The sequence below is a fragment of the Macrotis lagotis genome, chromosome 1 (assembly GCF_037893015.1).
Source record: "Macrotis lagotis isolate mMagLag1 chromosome 1, bilby.v1.9.chrom.fasta, whole genome shotgun sequence".
NCBI lineage: Eukaryota > Metazoa > Chordata > Mammalia > Peramelemorphia > Peramelidae > Macrotis > Macrotis lagotis.
This window is the reverse complement of record NC_133658.1, coordinates 78,761,372-78,779,102: the sequence shown is the minus strand read 5'-3', so window position 1 is coordinate 78,779,102 and position 17,731 is coordinate 78,761,372. Positions and strand designations below refer to the sequence as shown.

Sequence of the window (17,731 nt, the reverse complement as noted above, 5' to 3'; positions counted from 1 at the left end):
ATTTTACCTCCTTTTCTCTCAGTCTATCCTTCTCTCTTAATTTTATTTTTTTAAATATTATCCTTTTTTAAATATCATCCTTTCATATTAAACTCATACCTTTGCCCTCTCTGTGTATATATATATATATATATATATATATATATATATATATATACTCCTTCCAACTGACCTATTTGTGAAAGTTGTTATGAGTTATCAGTATCATCTTCCTGTATTGAAATATGAAAAATTCACATTCATTATGTCCCTTATTATTTCCCATTTCATTTTACCTTTGTATGCTTCTTTTGAGTCTCATGTCTGAAAATCAAATTTTCTGTTCAGCTCTTGTGTTTTCATCAGGAGAGTTTGAAAGTCTTCTATTTCATTGAATATCCTTATTTTCCCAGGTTTGCTAGATGGTGCAGAGGATAGAGTACTGGCCAAGGATTCAGGAGGACAGGAGTCTGAATCTGGCCTCAGACACTTGCCTCTTATTAGATGTGTGCTTCACATCTCCAGGCATCCTGATTCATATTTAGCCACTGGACCCAGATGGCTCTGGAGGAGAAAGTGAGGCTGATGGCTTAGCACAGTATCCCCCCCCAACTCAAATATAATTCATATGCTTATCATAGCATAACCTACATGATGTCATGGTCTTCTTTGAAAATGAAGGACAAACATTATTATTTTTTCACATGAAAGAATATGATCAATTTTGTTGGATAGTTGATTCTTGGCTGCAATACAAGCTCTTTTGCTTTCTGGACTATCTTATTCTAATCCCTCCCCTCAATGAGAAAGCACATTACTTGGCATAGATTAAAAACATGTAGGGGAAGCTAGGTGACACAGTGGATGAAACACTAACCCTGGAGTCAGGAGAACTTCAGTTCACATCCTACCTCAGAGACTTCATATTTAATCACCTATGCAAAACAAATGTGTAGCTGTGAAATATATTGCTACAATAATCATGATGTAAACATCAAGTAAACATAATTCCCCCTTTTAAAAAAGAAACCTCAAAAAAATAATAAAGGGAGAGAAAAAAGTATAATTCTGTCTCTATTCAGAAACCATAAGCTCTTTGTTGGAATAGATATTATTTTTTATGATTAAAAGATCAGAGAATTTACTTCAATTTTTTTCACAATTGCTATTCCTAGCTATATTTTCCTCCATCCTATCTCTCCCACTCCAATTTATTCCATTCTCTCTCTCCTTTCACCCTGTCCCTCCTCAAAAGTGTGTTATATCTGAATACCCTCTCCCATGATTTTGCTTCTCATCATCACATACATCCCCACTTCCCTCCACCTTTACCCCTTCTTCCATCCCTTTCCTCTCCTATTTTCCTCTAGGGTAAGATAGATTTCTATGCCCGGTGGAGTGTGTGTTTTATTTCCTCTTCGAGTCACTAGTGATGAGAATGAAGGCTCACTTACTCACCCTCACTTTCCCCCTTTCCATTCCATTGCAAAAGGTTTTTCTTGCCACTTTTGTGTGAAATTACTAACCCAATTCTATCTCTCTTTTCCCTTTCTCATAGTACTACATTCCTTTCACCACAATATAATATATTACACCTTCTTATTACATTATACCACCTTTATAATATATTATACCTTCATATTCCTCTCCCTCCTGTGCCTTGAGCCTTCTAACTACTATAACAAATGAAAAGGTTCCTCTTCCCATGCAGAAATACATGTAGTTTAGCATCACTAAATCCCTTATAACTTGACCTTTCAATCCACTCTCTCTGTGCTTCACCTGAATCTTGTCCTTGGTGATCAAGCTTTCTGTTCAGCTTAGGGATTTCAATAGGAAAGTTTGAAAGTCTCCTATTTCATTGAAGGCTCATCCTTTCCCCTGAAAGTATGTTCAGTTTTGCTGGGTAGTTGATGCTTGATTATAATACAAGCTCTTTGGCCTTCTAGAATATCATATTTCAAGTTCTTTGAGCCTTAATATAGAAGCTGCTAAATCTTGTGTTATCTTGCCTCTAACTCCATGATATTTGAATTGTGTCCTTTCTGGCTGCTTGCTAAATTTTTTTCCTTGATTTGAGAGTTCTGGAATTTAGCTATATTATTCCTGGGAGTTTTCATTTGGGGAACTCTTTTAGGAGATCAGTGAATTCCCTTAGTTTCTCTTTTACCTTCTGCTTATAGGATATCATGGCAGTTTTCCTGGGTTATTTATTTATTTTCTTTAATTTTTTAAAACTTTTTTGCAAGGCAATGGGGTTGAGTGATTTACCCAAACTCACACAATTAGGGAATGAGGCCATATTTGAATTCAGGTTCTCATTACTCCAGAGTTAGTGCTCTCTATCAATAATCAAAATTATTAAAATAGGATAAATTACTATTTAGACATGCTATCTCCTTGCTCATAATCCATCTATTTGAACTGGATTATTTCTTGAAAAAATAAAATTTAGGCTTTTTTCCTGGTCATTATTTTCAGGTAGTGCAATAATTTTTAAATTGTCTTGTCTGGATCTGTTTTCCAGGCTAGTTGTTTTTCCAATCACATATTACACATTTTCTTCTAGTTTTTAATTGTTTGCATCTGTTTTGTTGTTTCTTGATTTCTCATAGTCATAAGCTTCTCTTAGCTCCATTCTATAATTTAAAGAATTATCTTCTTCAAGGAGCTTTTATATCTCCTTTTTCTTCTGGCCAATTCTGCTTTTTAAGGCATTTTTCTCCTCATGGGCCATTTGGACTACTTATTCTATTTGACTTCAACTTTTTTGAAGATGATATTTTCTGGGGGTGACTAGGTGGCACAGTAGATAGAGCACCGACCCTAGAGTCAAGAGTACCTGAGTTCAAATCCAACACAATATGCTTAATAATTACGTAGCTGTGTGGCCTTGGGCAAACCACTTAACCCCACTGCCTTGCAAAAACCTAAAATAAAAAAAAATATTTTCTTCAGTATCCTTTAGTATCTCCTTTACCAAATTGGATTTGTTTTCCATAATTTTCCCACATCTCTCTCATTTCCCTTCTCAATTTTTTTTCTACCTACCTTACTTGATTTTCAAAATCTTTTTTGAAGTCTTCCAAAGTCTGAGACAAATTCATGTTTTTCTTGGAGGCTTTGGATACAGAAACTTTAACTTTATCTCTGTTTTTAGGCTTTTCTTTGCAAGGCAAATGGGTTAAGTGGCTTTCCCAAGGCCATACAGCTAGGTAATTATTAAGTGTCTGAGGCCAGATTTGAACTAAGGTACTCCTGACTCCAGGGTTGGTGCTCTATCCACTGTGTCACCTAGCTGCCCCAACTTTGTTATCTTCTTCCATTAGGACCAAAGTAATTATCTATGGTCAGATTTTTTTCTGCTTCCAGAGTGTAGAACACACAATCCCAGGCTTTTGAGGGTTTTCAGAGACACTCTCTAGTTCTTACCTCCCCCAAGGTCATAGAAGACTCTGACTGCTGTCCTGGGCTGCACCCTCATCTGTGGATGACCACAAGCACTCCCCTCTTCCCTGGAATATGAGGGGGAATCATTGCTCCATTATGGCAGTATGGGGTCTCAGACTGTGATCTGGATATCAGTATTGACAAGGCAACAAAGTCCTGCCTCAGAGAATCCAGAGAGACCTCTGTAATCTCCCCATCGAACCCTGTGGACTGAACACTCTGAAAACAGTAGCTGGGTGGTCTACCAGTCCTGGCCTTGTTCCTCTGGGGCTGGGTCTGCACTGACTTGTATACTGGACTGGTCTGTCGTGATCACTCTGGTGTGGCAGTTTTCCTGCTGACCTTCCAATTTGTCTTTGACAATCCCTGAACTGAGAGATCTGGAAATTGCCACCAATGCCAAATATTCAAGCACCTCCAGGGATCCAAGGGACCCTGTGGGCTGTTCCTAGAGGACTGAAGACAGTTTATTCCTTTGTGGTTCAAGCTACATTATTTGCCTTTTCTAAACCTAAGGTAATAGACCTTTCCTGTGGATCTTCCAAATTGTCTTGAACTGGAAAATTATGTCACTCATTCAACCATTTGTCTGGTTCCCACACTCTAGAATTTGGATAGAGTCATTATTTGAAGGCACTTGAAGTGCTCTGTGGGAGAGCTCCAGGAGTTCTTGCCTTGACTCTGCTATCTTGGTTCTGCCCCAATAATCTGTTTTTTTTTTTCCTTCAGTATTTTTTGTCTCTCCTTTACCAAAGCTATTCACTCTTTTTCCGATTTTTCTTTCATTACTTTCATTTCTTTTCCCAAATTTTTCCTCTACCTCTCTCTTTTTTTAGGTTTTTGTAAGGCAAATGGGGTTAAGTGGCTTGCCTAAGGCCACACAGCAAGGTAATTATTAAGTGACTGAGACCGGATTTGAACCCAGGTACTCCTGACTCCAAGGTCAGTGCTTTATCCACTATGCCACCTAGCCGCTCCTCCCCTACCTCTCTTACCTGATTTCTAAAATCTTTTATGATCTCTTCCATGTCATGAGACAAATTCATATTTTTCTTATAGACTTGGGACAAAGATTTTGTTATCTTCTTCTGAGTCTGAGTTCAATCTTCCCTATGACATTGTAACTTTTTACAGTCAGATATTTTCTGGGTTTTTTTTTTTTTGCTCATTTTCTCAATCTATAACTTGATTTTAACTTTTTAATAAAGTAAGGCTCTGCTTCCAGATTGGAAATGTCCCAAACATCTGGGAGTCTATGTAGCTATTTGCATTTCTGGGAACCTGCAAATTTTCAATTCCTCCAAAGTGGTAAGACGTATTCTCCTGGTCTATGGATTCTTTTCTGTCCTGAAATTTGAGGAAGGCCCCTGCTTCATTTGTGACTGCAAGGTCTGGTGTGCCAACTGCTCCTCTTCACCCTGGCACTGCCACCCAGATTTGCAACCTAGGTCTAAGTATAACCAAAGTAACAGAATGTGTCTCAGTGCTAGCAAAGCGATTCCTGTTATATTCCTTCACTCCCTAACTGAGGGCTGAAAGCTTCAGAAATAGCTGCTGAAGCTGTTTTAGTGGTTTATTCTGTCTTGTTCTTGTTTTGTTGGACTAGCTCCATGTTGTTGACTTTTGGACTGGACCTGCTCCACTCTCTTCCTAGTGGGACACATCTTTGCTGCTGACTTTTGCATCTAAGAGCTGAGAAGTCTGGAAAATGTCACTACTGTCATTGATTCAACTGCCCCGCTGCCTGTTTCTGGGTTGTAGGAGTCTACTATTCTCTCACCCTGGTGCTACAGACTTTTCTGTTCATCTTCTAAGATGTCTTAGGATGGAAAACTGGTTTACTCCATCATCTTGTGAGAATCTATTTAGAGTCATTATTTTAAAATATTACTTAGGGTTTGGTCAAGAGTTTTGACAAGTATCAATACTTTCTCCCCTATCTTGACTCCATCTCTCAAAATTGACCTTTTAAAAAACCTTTGATGACTTTAACCTGAAATCAAAAAGAGCTAAAAGTTATACCTATTTCTATGATAAATTCATCTGTTCTTTTAGGTTTTGATTTTATTAAAACTAAATCCCACCTTCCTTCTTTAACAGTAGATGTCCATGGTAATGGCAGGAAAGGAATAGAGGCTTTATGAGAAATGTATCATACTGTATTAAAGGACAACCTTTACTGAACTACTGCTATGGGATGCAAATATAAAAGAATCTATTGCTTTTATTTTTATTATTTTGATTTTTTTAATGATCAGTTGTTTCAGTTTCCTAACCTGGAAAATAGGATAAATTACTATTTAGACATTCTATCTCCTTGCTCATTGATTTATAAGATTACATCCTTGCAATACCACATTCTTGCTGAATGACTTAAGGATAAGATATATCCTTAAGTGGGGGGAATGTGACAAATATGATAAAAATGTAAAAACTCTATGTTTAGTTACTGTAAATTTTAGTTTGATAAAAGCAAAAAGATTAGACTGGCACCAAAAAATGTCTACGTGTTTTCATCCTACCTTTCTCATCTTCTTACAAATTTTAGTCTTCCAAATATACAATAGTCCAGATACATTGGTCCACTTTAAATGTCCTCACATAACTTACTATCTTCAATTTCCATATATTGTTCCTCTCTATCCCCATTCCTGGAATGTTCTTTTTGTTTGCCTCCACTCATCATCTTTCCATTTCCCTCACGTACCTACTTAGTTTATTTAAGGTAGAGTCAGTCTTGAAGGTACTGAATTAGTCTTTTCTTCACCATACTTCCTCTTCTTTCCTTGATTCTCAGGATTCTCTACTTCCTTTGAATGATTAGATAAAAGTCTCCCATTTACACTGAAACAGAGAAATCCATGCTGCAATTTGGTTTTTGCTTGTATCCCTCCACTCCTATAGTATTTTTTTCTTTAAAAGTTAACATGGTACTATCAACTCAAGGGGAAACTAAAAAAAACAATTAAAGAGAGCCTAATAATAATACATCTCAAACCATACTGGAAAGTAATAATCTCAAACCAATTTTATATGGGGATTTTAAAAATAGAGATTAATCAATGAAATAATATAGCTACAAAATATATGAAACAAATGTATATATTAACCAAGTGCTGTGTAAACATAAAGGTTCCAGAAACTGGAATTAGAACTCACTAACTGAATTAAAAAACATGATGAGTAATTAGATAGCAGTATGAAAGAAATTGAATTTAGATCAATACCTTATATCATATATAAAAGGTCACATCATAAACAAATTAGATAAACATGGAGAAAATCTATGTATTATATCTATTGATAAAGAAAATTATGGCCACAAAAAGAATAGAGAGGATTTCAAATAAAATTTATAATCTTTATTACAAAATATTTTATAGTTATTTTTCCTCTCAAACAAATAAAAAATATTAGAGAAAGTTACTTGAAGAAAAAAATCTTTGGAGCAAGTTTTTCTCATAAACATTTATTTCCAGGATCTATAAGGAAATAATTACTATATACAGGTTAAGTCATTCTCCAATTGATAAAAAAACAAAAGATAGGAGCAAATAGTTTTCGAGGGAAGAAATTCAAGTTGTATATAATAATAAGATAAAATACTCTAAATCATTAATATGGGAATGCAAATTAGACTAACTGTGAAATCTACCTCATGCTCATCAAATTGGCAAAGTAAACAGAAAAAAGTGCAAATGCTTAAAGATCAGCATGAAAGCAAGCAGTAGAGCACTATTAGTCCAACTGTGAATGGATGCACCTCTCAGGAAAAGCAATGAAATGGAATAGCATACACACACACACACACACACACACACACACAGACTCACATAATTTGGACATAGAACTATATTTTATATATATATATATAAGAGAAATAAAATAGAAATAGGAGATGGAAGGAGGAATTAGAAGAAAAACAAAGTAAGTGAATTATTAGTCCTAAACAAAGGAAACTCTTGGAATGTATCAAATATATTTAGGTATTTTTGATGTGACAAAAAACAGAAATCTGAGGAGGTGCCAATAAATGGAGGAAAGTTTATGACCACAGAAGATATAGAGAACATAACAAATTACAAAATGGATAATTAAAACCACTATAATTTAAAAAGTTTTTCACAGGGAGAGAATGGCAGGTGGTGGGGGTGGCTGCCGGTATCTCATCTGCCTCCTTCCTCATCTGGGCCCAGACTCCTGCTGCCGCCCAGCTGCTGCCCCACTCGGACCTAGCCCTGCAGCCTTGGAGCAAGACTGGTAAGTTTTCAGGCTGATAACCTACATTTGGTCTATGAGCATCCCCTTTCCTTGCTCTCTGGCCTCTTCATCATCTGTAGCTTTGCTAGCAGCTTTGAGAAGAGTGTGGGCACTGTGCACCACAGCTTCTTCACCTTGGTCTTCGCTTTCTTTTCCACCTTTCTCTTCATCCTTCTGAAGACTCTCTGGGATCTGGCTGGCTTTGGAGGAGTAAAAGACCAGAGTGCCTTTTGCCATGCTGGGTGTCAGCTCCTTCTAAACTAGAATAAGAAGAACTTTAATTTTGGGGGGTCCCTGTCTCAGCCTCATGGTTCCTACTATTTGCCTCCTGGTTTATTCCCCAAGCTTCTTTCCTCAACAACATCTGTGTACTCTTCATTGGCTCTATCTATGGTCTTGGTTACTAATCCTGCCTGGATCTCTCAGAGTCAGTTGCCCTGAAAGTAGATCAGAAGTTTCCCTTCAATCTGATGAGGCAGACCACAGTGCTCAACTATGTCTCAGGATATTTAGTTCAGAGAAAAGCCATAAAGACATGGAAGATTAATCTAGTGCCAGGATCCTACCCTACAAAGAGTTATCATTCTTACCCATGCTGACCCTCCAGGGAATTCAGATGCAGCAACATGACAACACCGAGAGATTGGGAACCTGGCCTAATGATGACCCTAGGAGTCCACCTGTCTCACCTCCCTACCAGCCAGTTTCTGTACAGTTTTATGTACAGTCCCTTGGGCATTGCACCTGCCTCCTCTACCTTGTACCCTGCTGTCTCCTGTTCTACCCAGGGGAGCTGCCTGCCACAGCCTCCAGTCTGCCAAGGGCCACAACAGCTGACCCTGGGCCACAACACAACCTCAGTGCCCACGGAGGGGTCAAGGGTCCAGAGGCAATGACAGACTCCCAAGGAGAGCAGCCTCCACTCACCACATCTGAGTCCTTGCCCTGGCCACAAGCAGTCTTTGTGGTTGAAGCCATCGTACCCAACTGTCCTTTCTGGGCTCAAGCTCCTGTGTGGCCCCTGGTTGCTTCTCTTGAGCTCTTCTCTTTGATGTTTTGTGTAATAGCTCATGCGTGTGTTTGTGTGTGTGTGTGTGTGTGTGTATGTGTGTACCTTTGCCCTTCATTGCTCAGCCCACCACACCATGTTCTCCCAACTTTGACTGGCCTAGAGCTAAGGAGCTACGTCAGCAGAAATTTTCCAGTAAAGCATGATCCTTGGGAGTTTGGACTAGTGTACTATGTTAGTTTTTTTATTAAAAATATAAAGATCCAACAAAAAAAAGGGTTTTGCTCAAATAAAACTAGTGTACCCAAGAAAAAATACAAGTCATTCTCTTATTGATAAATGATCAAAATATATGAACAAGCAGTTTTCAAATGAACAAATTATGACTATCATCGTATGTAAAAAATACTTCCAATAATTATTGACTAGGAAAATGCAAATTAAAACAACTCTAAGATACCACCTCACCCTTATCAGTCTGACTAAAATGACAAAAAGGGAAAATTATCAATGTTGGAAAGTATGTGCAAAAACTGGAACAATAATTCCCTTTTGGTGGTTGTGAACTGATTCAACCATTTTTTAGGGAAATTTGGAACTATGCTCAAAGGGCAATTAAACTGCAAATCCTTTGATCCAGCAATTCCACTACTAAGTCTGATCCCAAAGAGATCCTCAAAAAAGGGGAAATGATTCCCATGTACAAAAATATTTATTGCAGCTATTTTTGTAGTGACAAAGAAACTGGAAGTTGAGATGTCCATCAATAGGGAAAATGAATGAATAAGCTATGGTATATGCATTTTATTGATTTCTGTTGTTCTGTAAGATATGAGTGTTTTGACTTCAGAAAAGATTGGAAAACCTTGTATGAACTGATGCTGAGTGAAGCAAGAAAAACTAAGAGAACATTATTCACACTAAAAAATGCAAGTTAGATGATCAACTACGCTGTACACAACTTCTCTCAGCAGTTCAGTGATCAAGGACAATTCTGAGAGACTTGTTAAGAAAAATGCCATCCACATCCTGAGAAAAAAAAATGATGCATTCCTAATGGAGAGCAAAGCTCTCTTCTTTCTCATGTTTTTTCCCCCGAATTTTTGTTCTTTTTTAATCTTGACTAATATAAAAATAATAGGAAAATTTATGTATATAGGTTTGCATATACAGCCTATATCAGATTGTTTGTTGCTATGGAAAGGGGATGGGAAGGGAGAGTGGTGGAAAACTTTGGAACACTAAAGCTTGCAAAAGGAGGAATGTTGGAAACTATCCCTTTATGTATTTGGAAAAATAAATAAAGAAACATTAAAAAAGATAATAATTGAGATATTTAGAAGAAGGGAGGGCTTAAAAAACTAGCTTTGACACAAGTTGAATATATCTAGGAGGCATCTATTTCTAAGTGTTCATCAAGGAAATTGGTACTATAGAATGGGAGTTAAAGAGTGGCTCGAATAAAATATAAGAAAAAGGTAAAGTGAAGTAATTACCTAAGCAAGAGACTATTTACTGAACTGTTAGTGAGTAATGAAAAGGGGAAGCTGAACTTTCACACTGAGGAATGGCCCAAGCTTGCTATTTAACATATAGAATATGATTACAGAATAAAATAACAGAGTAAAATCAAATAAAAAAGACATTATCAAACATTAATTCTCTTGGGAAAATTCAGGGGGTGAATATATGGGTCTGGGAAATCATCTTCATACACATGATAGATGCAGAGAGAGAAAAGGACCCAAAGAGCATCAAAGATACTTGCCAGGAGGTCAAGAAGAATAAAGACTGAGAAAAGACCATTAGACTGGTAAATATGAGAGTGCTGATAACTAGATGGAATGGTTTCAGTTGAATGATAAGGTTAGTAGCCAGGTTGCAATCTTTAGAACAAATAAGAAGAGAAGTGAAGAAACTTTATGGAGATAGATCTTTCAGGGATGCAGAAGTTGGAAGAGAGGTACAAAATAATACATAATAGGTATCATTGCATTAATTGAGATTTTTTTAATGGATGGAGGAGACATTTGTATACTAATGGATAGTAGAAAAGAAGTCAAAAGATAAAGATTGAGGATGAGAGAATGGGAGTGACAGAGGGCCAAACTGCTGGAGAAGACAGGAAGAGACATGATCATAATATAAAGGGATTTACATGGCAAAGTGAAGGACCCTAAGAGGGGTGGAGGATTGAATAGTGAAGGAAGAAGTCTGAATATGTAAGTAGAAAACCATGTTGAGATAGGAAGAGAAAGATCTCCAAAAGCACAACTCCATTTTTTAAATTAAATATAAAGGGAGATCTTTATCTGGGAGGATTTGAACTATGGAAATGTGAAATAATATAGGAACAATTAATTTTATGTTACCCAAATTACTATGTTAGTTTCTTGCTAATCTACAAAATACATTTAGAGGAATAAAAAGTTTATCATCTTCTTCTCTCTAATCATCTTTTTTTTCCTTTAGGTTTTACACTATACCCTCCTGGTTCTCATACTTATCTTACAACCACTTCTCGGTCTCCTTTGCTTGATCTTCAAGTCATTATCATTGATCATGTTTCTTCCACAAGACTTTGACCTGAGATGATTTTTCTTCTCCCTTTATACCATTCATTACTTCTCATATATTTAATTATCATTGTTATGGTGATGATTCTCAAGTATACTTATTCAGGTCTAATCTCTTTTCCACCAGTATCCCATCTCCAACTACCTGTGAGACATCTTGAACTAGATTTCCAATAGACATCTTCAGTGAAACATTTCCAAAGGTAAACTAATTTTCTTTCTTCTAAAATCTATATTTCTCAACTTCTCTATTAATGTCAAAGGCAATACTGTCATTCCAGCTCCACAGCTTCACAAGTTGTCATTGTCAATGCTTTACTATCTCCAAGAAATCTGTTATGGTGTTGTTCAGTCATTTTTCAATCATATCTGATGCTTCTTGATCACATTTGAAGTCTTCTTGACATTGCTACTGGAGTAGCTTGTTATTTACTTTTCCAACTCATTTTATAGAAGAGGAAACTGGGACAAGCAAGTCTATATGACTTGTCCTGGGTCATACAGCTGTCTGAGACCAGATTTGAACTCAGGAGATTGAGTATTCCTAACTCTAGGCTCTGCACTGTAATCTATTATGCTACCTAGCTGTCCTCAAATTTGTGATAATATGTCATTTCACCTTTGAGACACCCCAGACTCTCCTCTGAGACTATCATGCCCTCATTTCCTCCTGCCTCAACAACTGAAATAGCTTTCTGGTTGTTTGGCCTTGCACATGTGTCTCCAAGTTCTGAGTCTATGCTCGATTCAAACACAAAAGTGATTTTCCTGAAGCATAGGCATGACCATGTCATTTCCATACTCAGTAAACTCCATTGGCTCCTTATCTCCATGATCAAATAGAAATTCTTCTACATGGCATTAAAAAAATCTTCATGACCCTGTTCTCCCCTGCATTTAAATCTTTTTTATTTTATAAATCACTATGTACTCTGTAATACAATGATTCTAATCACCTTGTTGTTCTACAACAAAACTCTCCATCTTTCATCTCTGGGCATTTTTGCTGATTGTACCTAAGGAATAGAATCTTTTCCCTCATAATTCCACCTCCTGAATATACTATTTTCTATCAAATATCTAAAAAAAAATTCTACTTTCCACAGCAGATATGTTAAATATGCTGGTCCAGAGTATCAGGGTCATAGCATGACCAGAACTATAATAAAATGAAATTGGAGAAAATTTAACAAAATATAGAAAAATATAGTAAAAATAAGACTATATTGAACTGTGTTTTTTTCCTAAGTCAATATGTGATGACAATCTTATATATTAATTTCTTGTCCCATATATTAATTTATTGGTGTATTTGATACCATTCTTCCATAGGAAGCTTTTCCTAACTTCTCTTAATTCTAGAAACTTTCTCATTTTTTAATTTCCTTTTTATTTTACAATTTAGCTTTCTTACACATAGAAGTTATATGACATCTCCCCATTAGATTGTGATTTTCCTTTCTTGACATAGCCAAAGATTAGCAAAGTGATGGTAGTAGACAATAAATGCTTGTTGATTGGATAATATATGTGTCTTATTTTATTGAAGACCTGCTAAAATTTGAGCAAAGCATATAGGGAAGTCCAACTTTTCAATGGCTGTGCCAGTTGCATAAGCTTGGCTAGATTATCCCATAATAGAAAGATATGGAGAATGGGGCTAGTAACTGTTGTACTTACTATCATAGAATCAACAAAATTAGGTATGACATAAGACCTGTTCCTCAGAGAGTTGGACATCAATCAATATGAATAGGAGATATTTTATACAGAATGCTGAAAACTTTTTTATTCTTAATTTTTATGAACTCTTTTTTCCAACTTTCTATCCTAATTGGAAAGAATATATTTCTGAGAGGGAGGAAGAGAATGAGGTATCAAAATGCTTTTATAAGCATTTTAAAAAGAAATAAATTTTAAGCAGATTTCATGATTGTGGAATGAGTTTTCCTGATCCCTGAAGAGTGGCTAGTGTTAAAGTCATACTCTAACCTGGAATTTAGCTAAAATGTTTTTTTATACCAATTGTATTAGATTTTGTCTCCTTTGATAGAATTGATCCTCCTTCACAGCAGCAATGCTTTCATTCTTACTATTCTTATTCAGGTGCCTAGCCCATTTTTGGCCTATATAAAGTACTCAACAAATATTCAATTAATTGATTAACAGGTTTATTCTATAATTCTAAGTTCAAGTATAGAGTAATGAAGAAAGAGACAAAATGACTCAAACTAGAATCACCTAGGACTAGAACAGGAATGGAGCTGGGATTCTGTTCAGGAAAGGGATTCTATTCAGAGCCCAAGGGTCCAATTCTGAGAACATTGCCTTCTACAGTACCTTACTCCAAGAGTCAGAGGGAGAATTCCCCCAAGATAATAAATTAGCTGCTCTGAGGTACCAGAGCATAATCATTGTGTAACCTCATCCTGGGGCCTCTCCCTTATGCTCCAGGAAGAACTGGTCTGGAGAGAGTATAGATGGTCAGGTCTGTCTTCTCTAACAAATCTATGGGGACTGTTTTCCCCAAAACCGTCAAAGTTCAATTTAAGAAGGTAAATGCTCTGATCTACTGGGAGTGGGAGCTGTAGAGAGAGAGGGGAGAGAGAGAGAGAGAGAGAGAGAGAGAGAGAGAGAGAGAGAGAGAGAGAGCACTTAGGACACAGATAGCTGCTCTTCAATTGAATTTAGTCCAGTGTGGGGCTTCATAATCCCACACTTAGGCATTCCAATGCTAAGACTGAGGACAAAGGCTTTTCCTTCTACGTCACTTATCCAGTCCAGAGATCTACAGCTTGTAGAATACATTACATGTTTGACATGCAATGGACAGAGGGATTTCCCAGTTCCTCTCAAATGACCTTTCAATTTCTAAAAGCTGGAGCAGAGAAGTGGTCAGAAGAATTGTCCACTGTGACATTTTCTTAACTTTTGAAATAAACAAAATACATCTAGAGGTAAAGGAGGGTAAAAAAAAATGAAATTCGGTCCATATCTTTGTTATATAATTATTTTTTGCCCCAACCTAAGATTTCGGTGGCTAAGAGATATGTCAGTGAAGAGACTCACTTGACCAAGACAGGTTTACAATTTTGCTGAAATTCATGTTCTTAGAAAGTTGATTAAGGGCACTTAGAAGTCATATTGCTTCCCAGGATCATAGAAATAGCATGTATCAGAGTTCAAAGTCGAATCTAGATCTCTTAGAGTTTAGCTCTCTATCCATGATGATCAAACTTCTTCTTATGCAAATAGACTTTAAAATTTTTAGTGCAAAAAATAGTGCAAGTTTATAATCAAGGTGTAAAGAAGTATATCTATAAAGTTCAAAACTTTATTATGGAAAACATTATTTATGAGGCTGAGAGATGGATTAAAAACTCAATTGGCAGGCAGAACTGAGGGAATTGATGGGCAGCCATCCTGTTTGTAATGGTAATCATCATCACAGTAATGGAGAGCATTTACAAAGTGCTTTATGGTTCCCAAAGCATTTTATGAATATTTCCTCATTTTATTCTTACATCTCTAGGATTTAAGTACTTTCACTATATAAATTATGTAGGTACTTTATTTATATAAATTCATTTATAAATGAAGAAACTGAAGCAGAAAAAGGTTAAATGACTTGTCCCAAGGTCATATAAACAGAAGGATCTCAGGTCAAATTTGAATTCATGTCTTCTTTGACTCCGAGTCCAGCAGTCTAAAACCTTATATCATATAGATGCCTCCTAAATCGAATAAGTACAAGCTAGCATGAGTTAAAGCTAGAAATTTAATGAAGCACAATATTATGTCAGGCCTTCATTGATGGACTTAAAATATGAGCTTGGTCCCTTAGGTTTTATGGAGCTATTGCTGGAATTTTAATGTGGAACTATGATTATGAAGGATGGTTAAAGAAGATAGAGTAAAAAGATGAAGACCCATGAAGAGGTTAGAATGATAGTCCAGGTGAATAATGATATAGACATATAATAAGATAGAGACAGAAGAAATTGGGAATTTTACAAAACTTTTTTTTCAATTTTAGTCCAAATCTGAATTTTCATTCCTAAAGGAAGCTCTTGGAAAAGAAATTCAATATTGCAAGGAAATTGAGCTAGTGTTGTGCCATCTGGAAGGTAAGGGGGGTACCTAATTTTCATGTTTGTATATGTCAGAGGCAAGACTACACTCCAGTTTTCTTAGCCCCGAGACAAGTCCCCTGTCTTCTTTACTAGGTAACTTCTCTTTGCAAACCCCACAGCATTCTACCTGGCACAAACACACACACACACACACACACACACACACACACACACACACACACACAGACACACACACACACACAGACACACACACAAACACACAAACATACAGTTAAGTTAAATTCTAATATTTACTAAAATAGGAGAAAAAGGAGGGATAAAGAAAAAGGAAACAAAGAATTTATTGGGTTCATTGTATACCCCATACACTCTGCTCACAGTACCCTTTCTTTATAAAATATTAGTAAAAATATTTATCCTAGAGTGTTCTCTCTTCTTCTAGCCTTTGAGATAGAATTCTGAAGGATTTATAGAAATATAGCACTGATCTACAAATAGGCTGAGAAAAATATATTGATTCATACAAAACTCAGTACCATTCCTTGTAGGGATTAGAAGGGGATAAGAATGGCAACTAACAGGAGAAATTTTGAATATGATTTTATTTTATTTTTTTAGTTTTATGCAAAGATGGTTTTCAACATTTATTCTTTTCTAAGCTTTGTCAACATTTTTCTACCATCCTCCATTCCCTCCCCTCTCCCAATGACAAAGAATAATCCACTATAGGAGAAGAATTTTTAAGGGTAAGAGATTTTGAGAATATTCATTGGTAGTTAGGATGTTGATAGTAGATAGTATTTGCTAAAAAACTGGGAAAAAGGGAGAAAGGAATGATCAAACATGTAGGAGAGGTACATAGCTAAATAAGAGTCATGAAGACACAAATGGATTACTTTCATGATTCAGTTTTCTTGATTTTTATTCTAGTTCTTTCCTCTATATAATATAATTAAAAATATCCTTTTACTTTCCTTATTTTCTTAGGTACTTTTGCTTTGTGATCCCTTAGCATGTCTATGACATGGGACATAGAAATCAGTCCAGTGTCTCTGAGTTTCTTCTCCAGGGGTTCTCCCAGTGGCCAGAACACCAACACCTCTTTTTTGGATTGTTTTTGTGTATGTACCTGATCACTCTGGCAGGGAATGTGCTCATCTTCCTTGCCATCATCTTTGGATCTCGCCTCCACACCCCCATGTATTTCTTCTTGGCTTGTCTTTCCCTTGCTGACATTGGTCTGTCTTCCTCTATAGTCTTGAAAGTGCTACATAACCTCTATACACAACAACGTACCATCTCCTATATAGGATGTCTGACACAGCTCTATTTCTTCCTTATCTTTGGAGACATGGACAGTTTCTTGCTTACTGTGATGGCATATGATCGCTACATGGCCATTTGCCACCCACTCCATTATAACACAGCCATGAGCCCTCGGCTGTGTGTCCTTCTGGTGAGTGTGTGCTGGGTGATTGCTAACGTCATTGCTTTGTTATATATTTTGCTCATAGCAAAACTGTCCTTCTGTGTGGTAGGAGAAATATCCCACTTTTTTTGTGACATCAATCCCTTGTTGAAAGTTGCCTGCTCTCCCACTCGACTAAATGAATTAGTTCTATTTTTTGTTGGTGGTCCATTTTTGGCAGGTCCTTTTCTATGCACTCTGATCTCTTATATCTGTATTGTCTCTGCCATCCTTAAGATGCCATCCTCAGGGGGTGGCAGGAGAAAGGCCTTCTCCACTTGTGGCTCTCACCTTTCTGTCGTTTGTGTCTTTTATAGCACAGTTTTTAGTGTTTATTTAAGTCCTCCATCTACTGTCCCTACCAAAGACATTGTGGCCTCTGTGGTATATACAGTGGTAACTCCAATGCTCAACCCTTTCCTCTATAGTCTGAGAAACCAAGATGTGAAAGTGGCACTAAAGAGTCTTCTTAGAGGCAAGATATTTGCCTCTTAGACACATTAATATTAAATCCTCTATGCTTATCTTTCCCTTAATCTTGCCTTTCCGATTTAGCTTTGCTTTGTTTGGAAATATTTGTAAATTGGTAAGAGTTAGCCTGCAGGCAACTGTAGTAGAGTATCCAAAGACTCCATCCTTGGCATTGTATTAGACAGTGACTTAAATTTCATAAGTACCATATTGATCAAACTTACAGATGGCATGTTGTTAGGATGAATACTTCAGATGAAAGAGCTGAAATCCAAAATTTTCTCATCAGACTTCTTCACTGAACCACAGACTCCAAGTTCTGGAAAGGGCATCTGAGAGAGAACCTGTACTCCAAATGATAACTAAGCAGCCTCATTACAACATGTACAATTTTTTTTTTTAGATTTTTGCAAGGCAAACAGGG

General features: G+C 36.6%; 1 protein-coding gene and 1 pseudogene across 1 annotated transcript; both read left to right on the top strand.

Annotated features, from left to right (window-relative positions):
• Window positions 1-7,564: 7,564 nt before the first annotated feature.
• On the top strand, window positions 7,565-8,585 carry LOC141508977 (rhomboid domain-containing protein 2 pseudogene; annotated as a pseudogene).
• A 7,807-nt stretch (window positions 8,586-16,392) lies between these two features.
• LOC141513621 (olfactory receptor 1N1-like) lies at window positions 16,393-17,331 on the top strand. The gene has a single exon (XM_074223627.1). The coding sequence runs from the start codon at window positions 16,393-16,395 to the stop codon at window positions 17,329-17,331; it is 939 nt and encodes a 312-aa protein (XP_074079728.1).
• The last annotated feature ends 400 nt before the right edge of the window (window positions 17,332-17,731 follow it).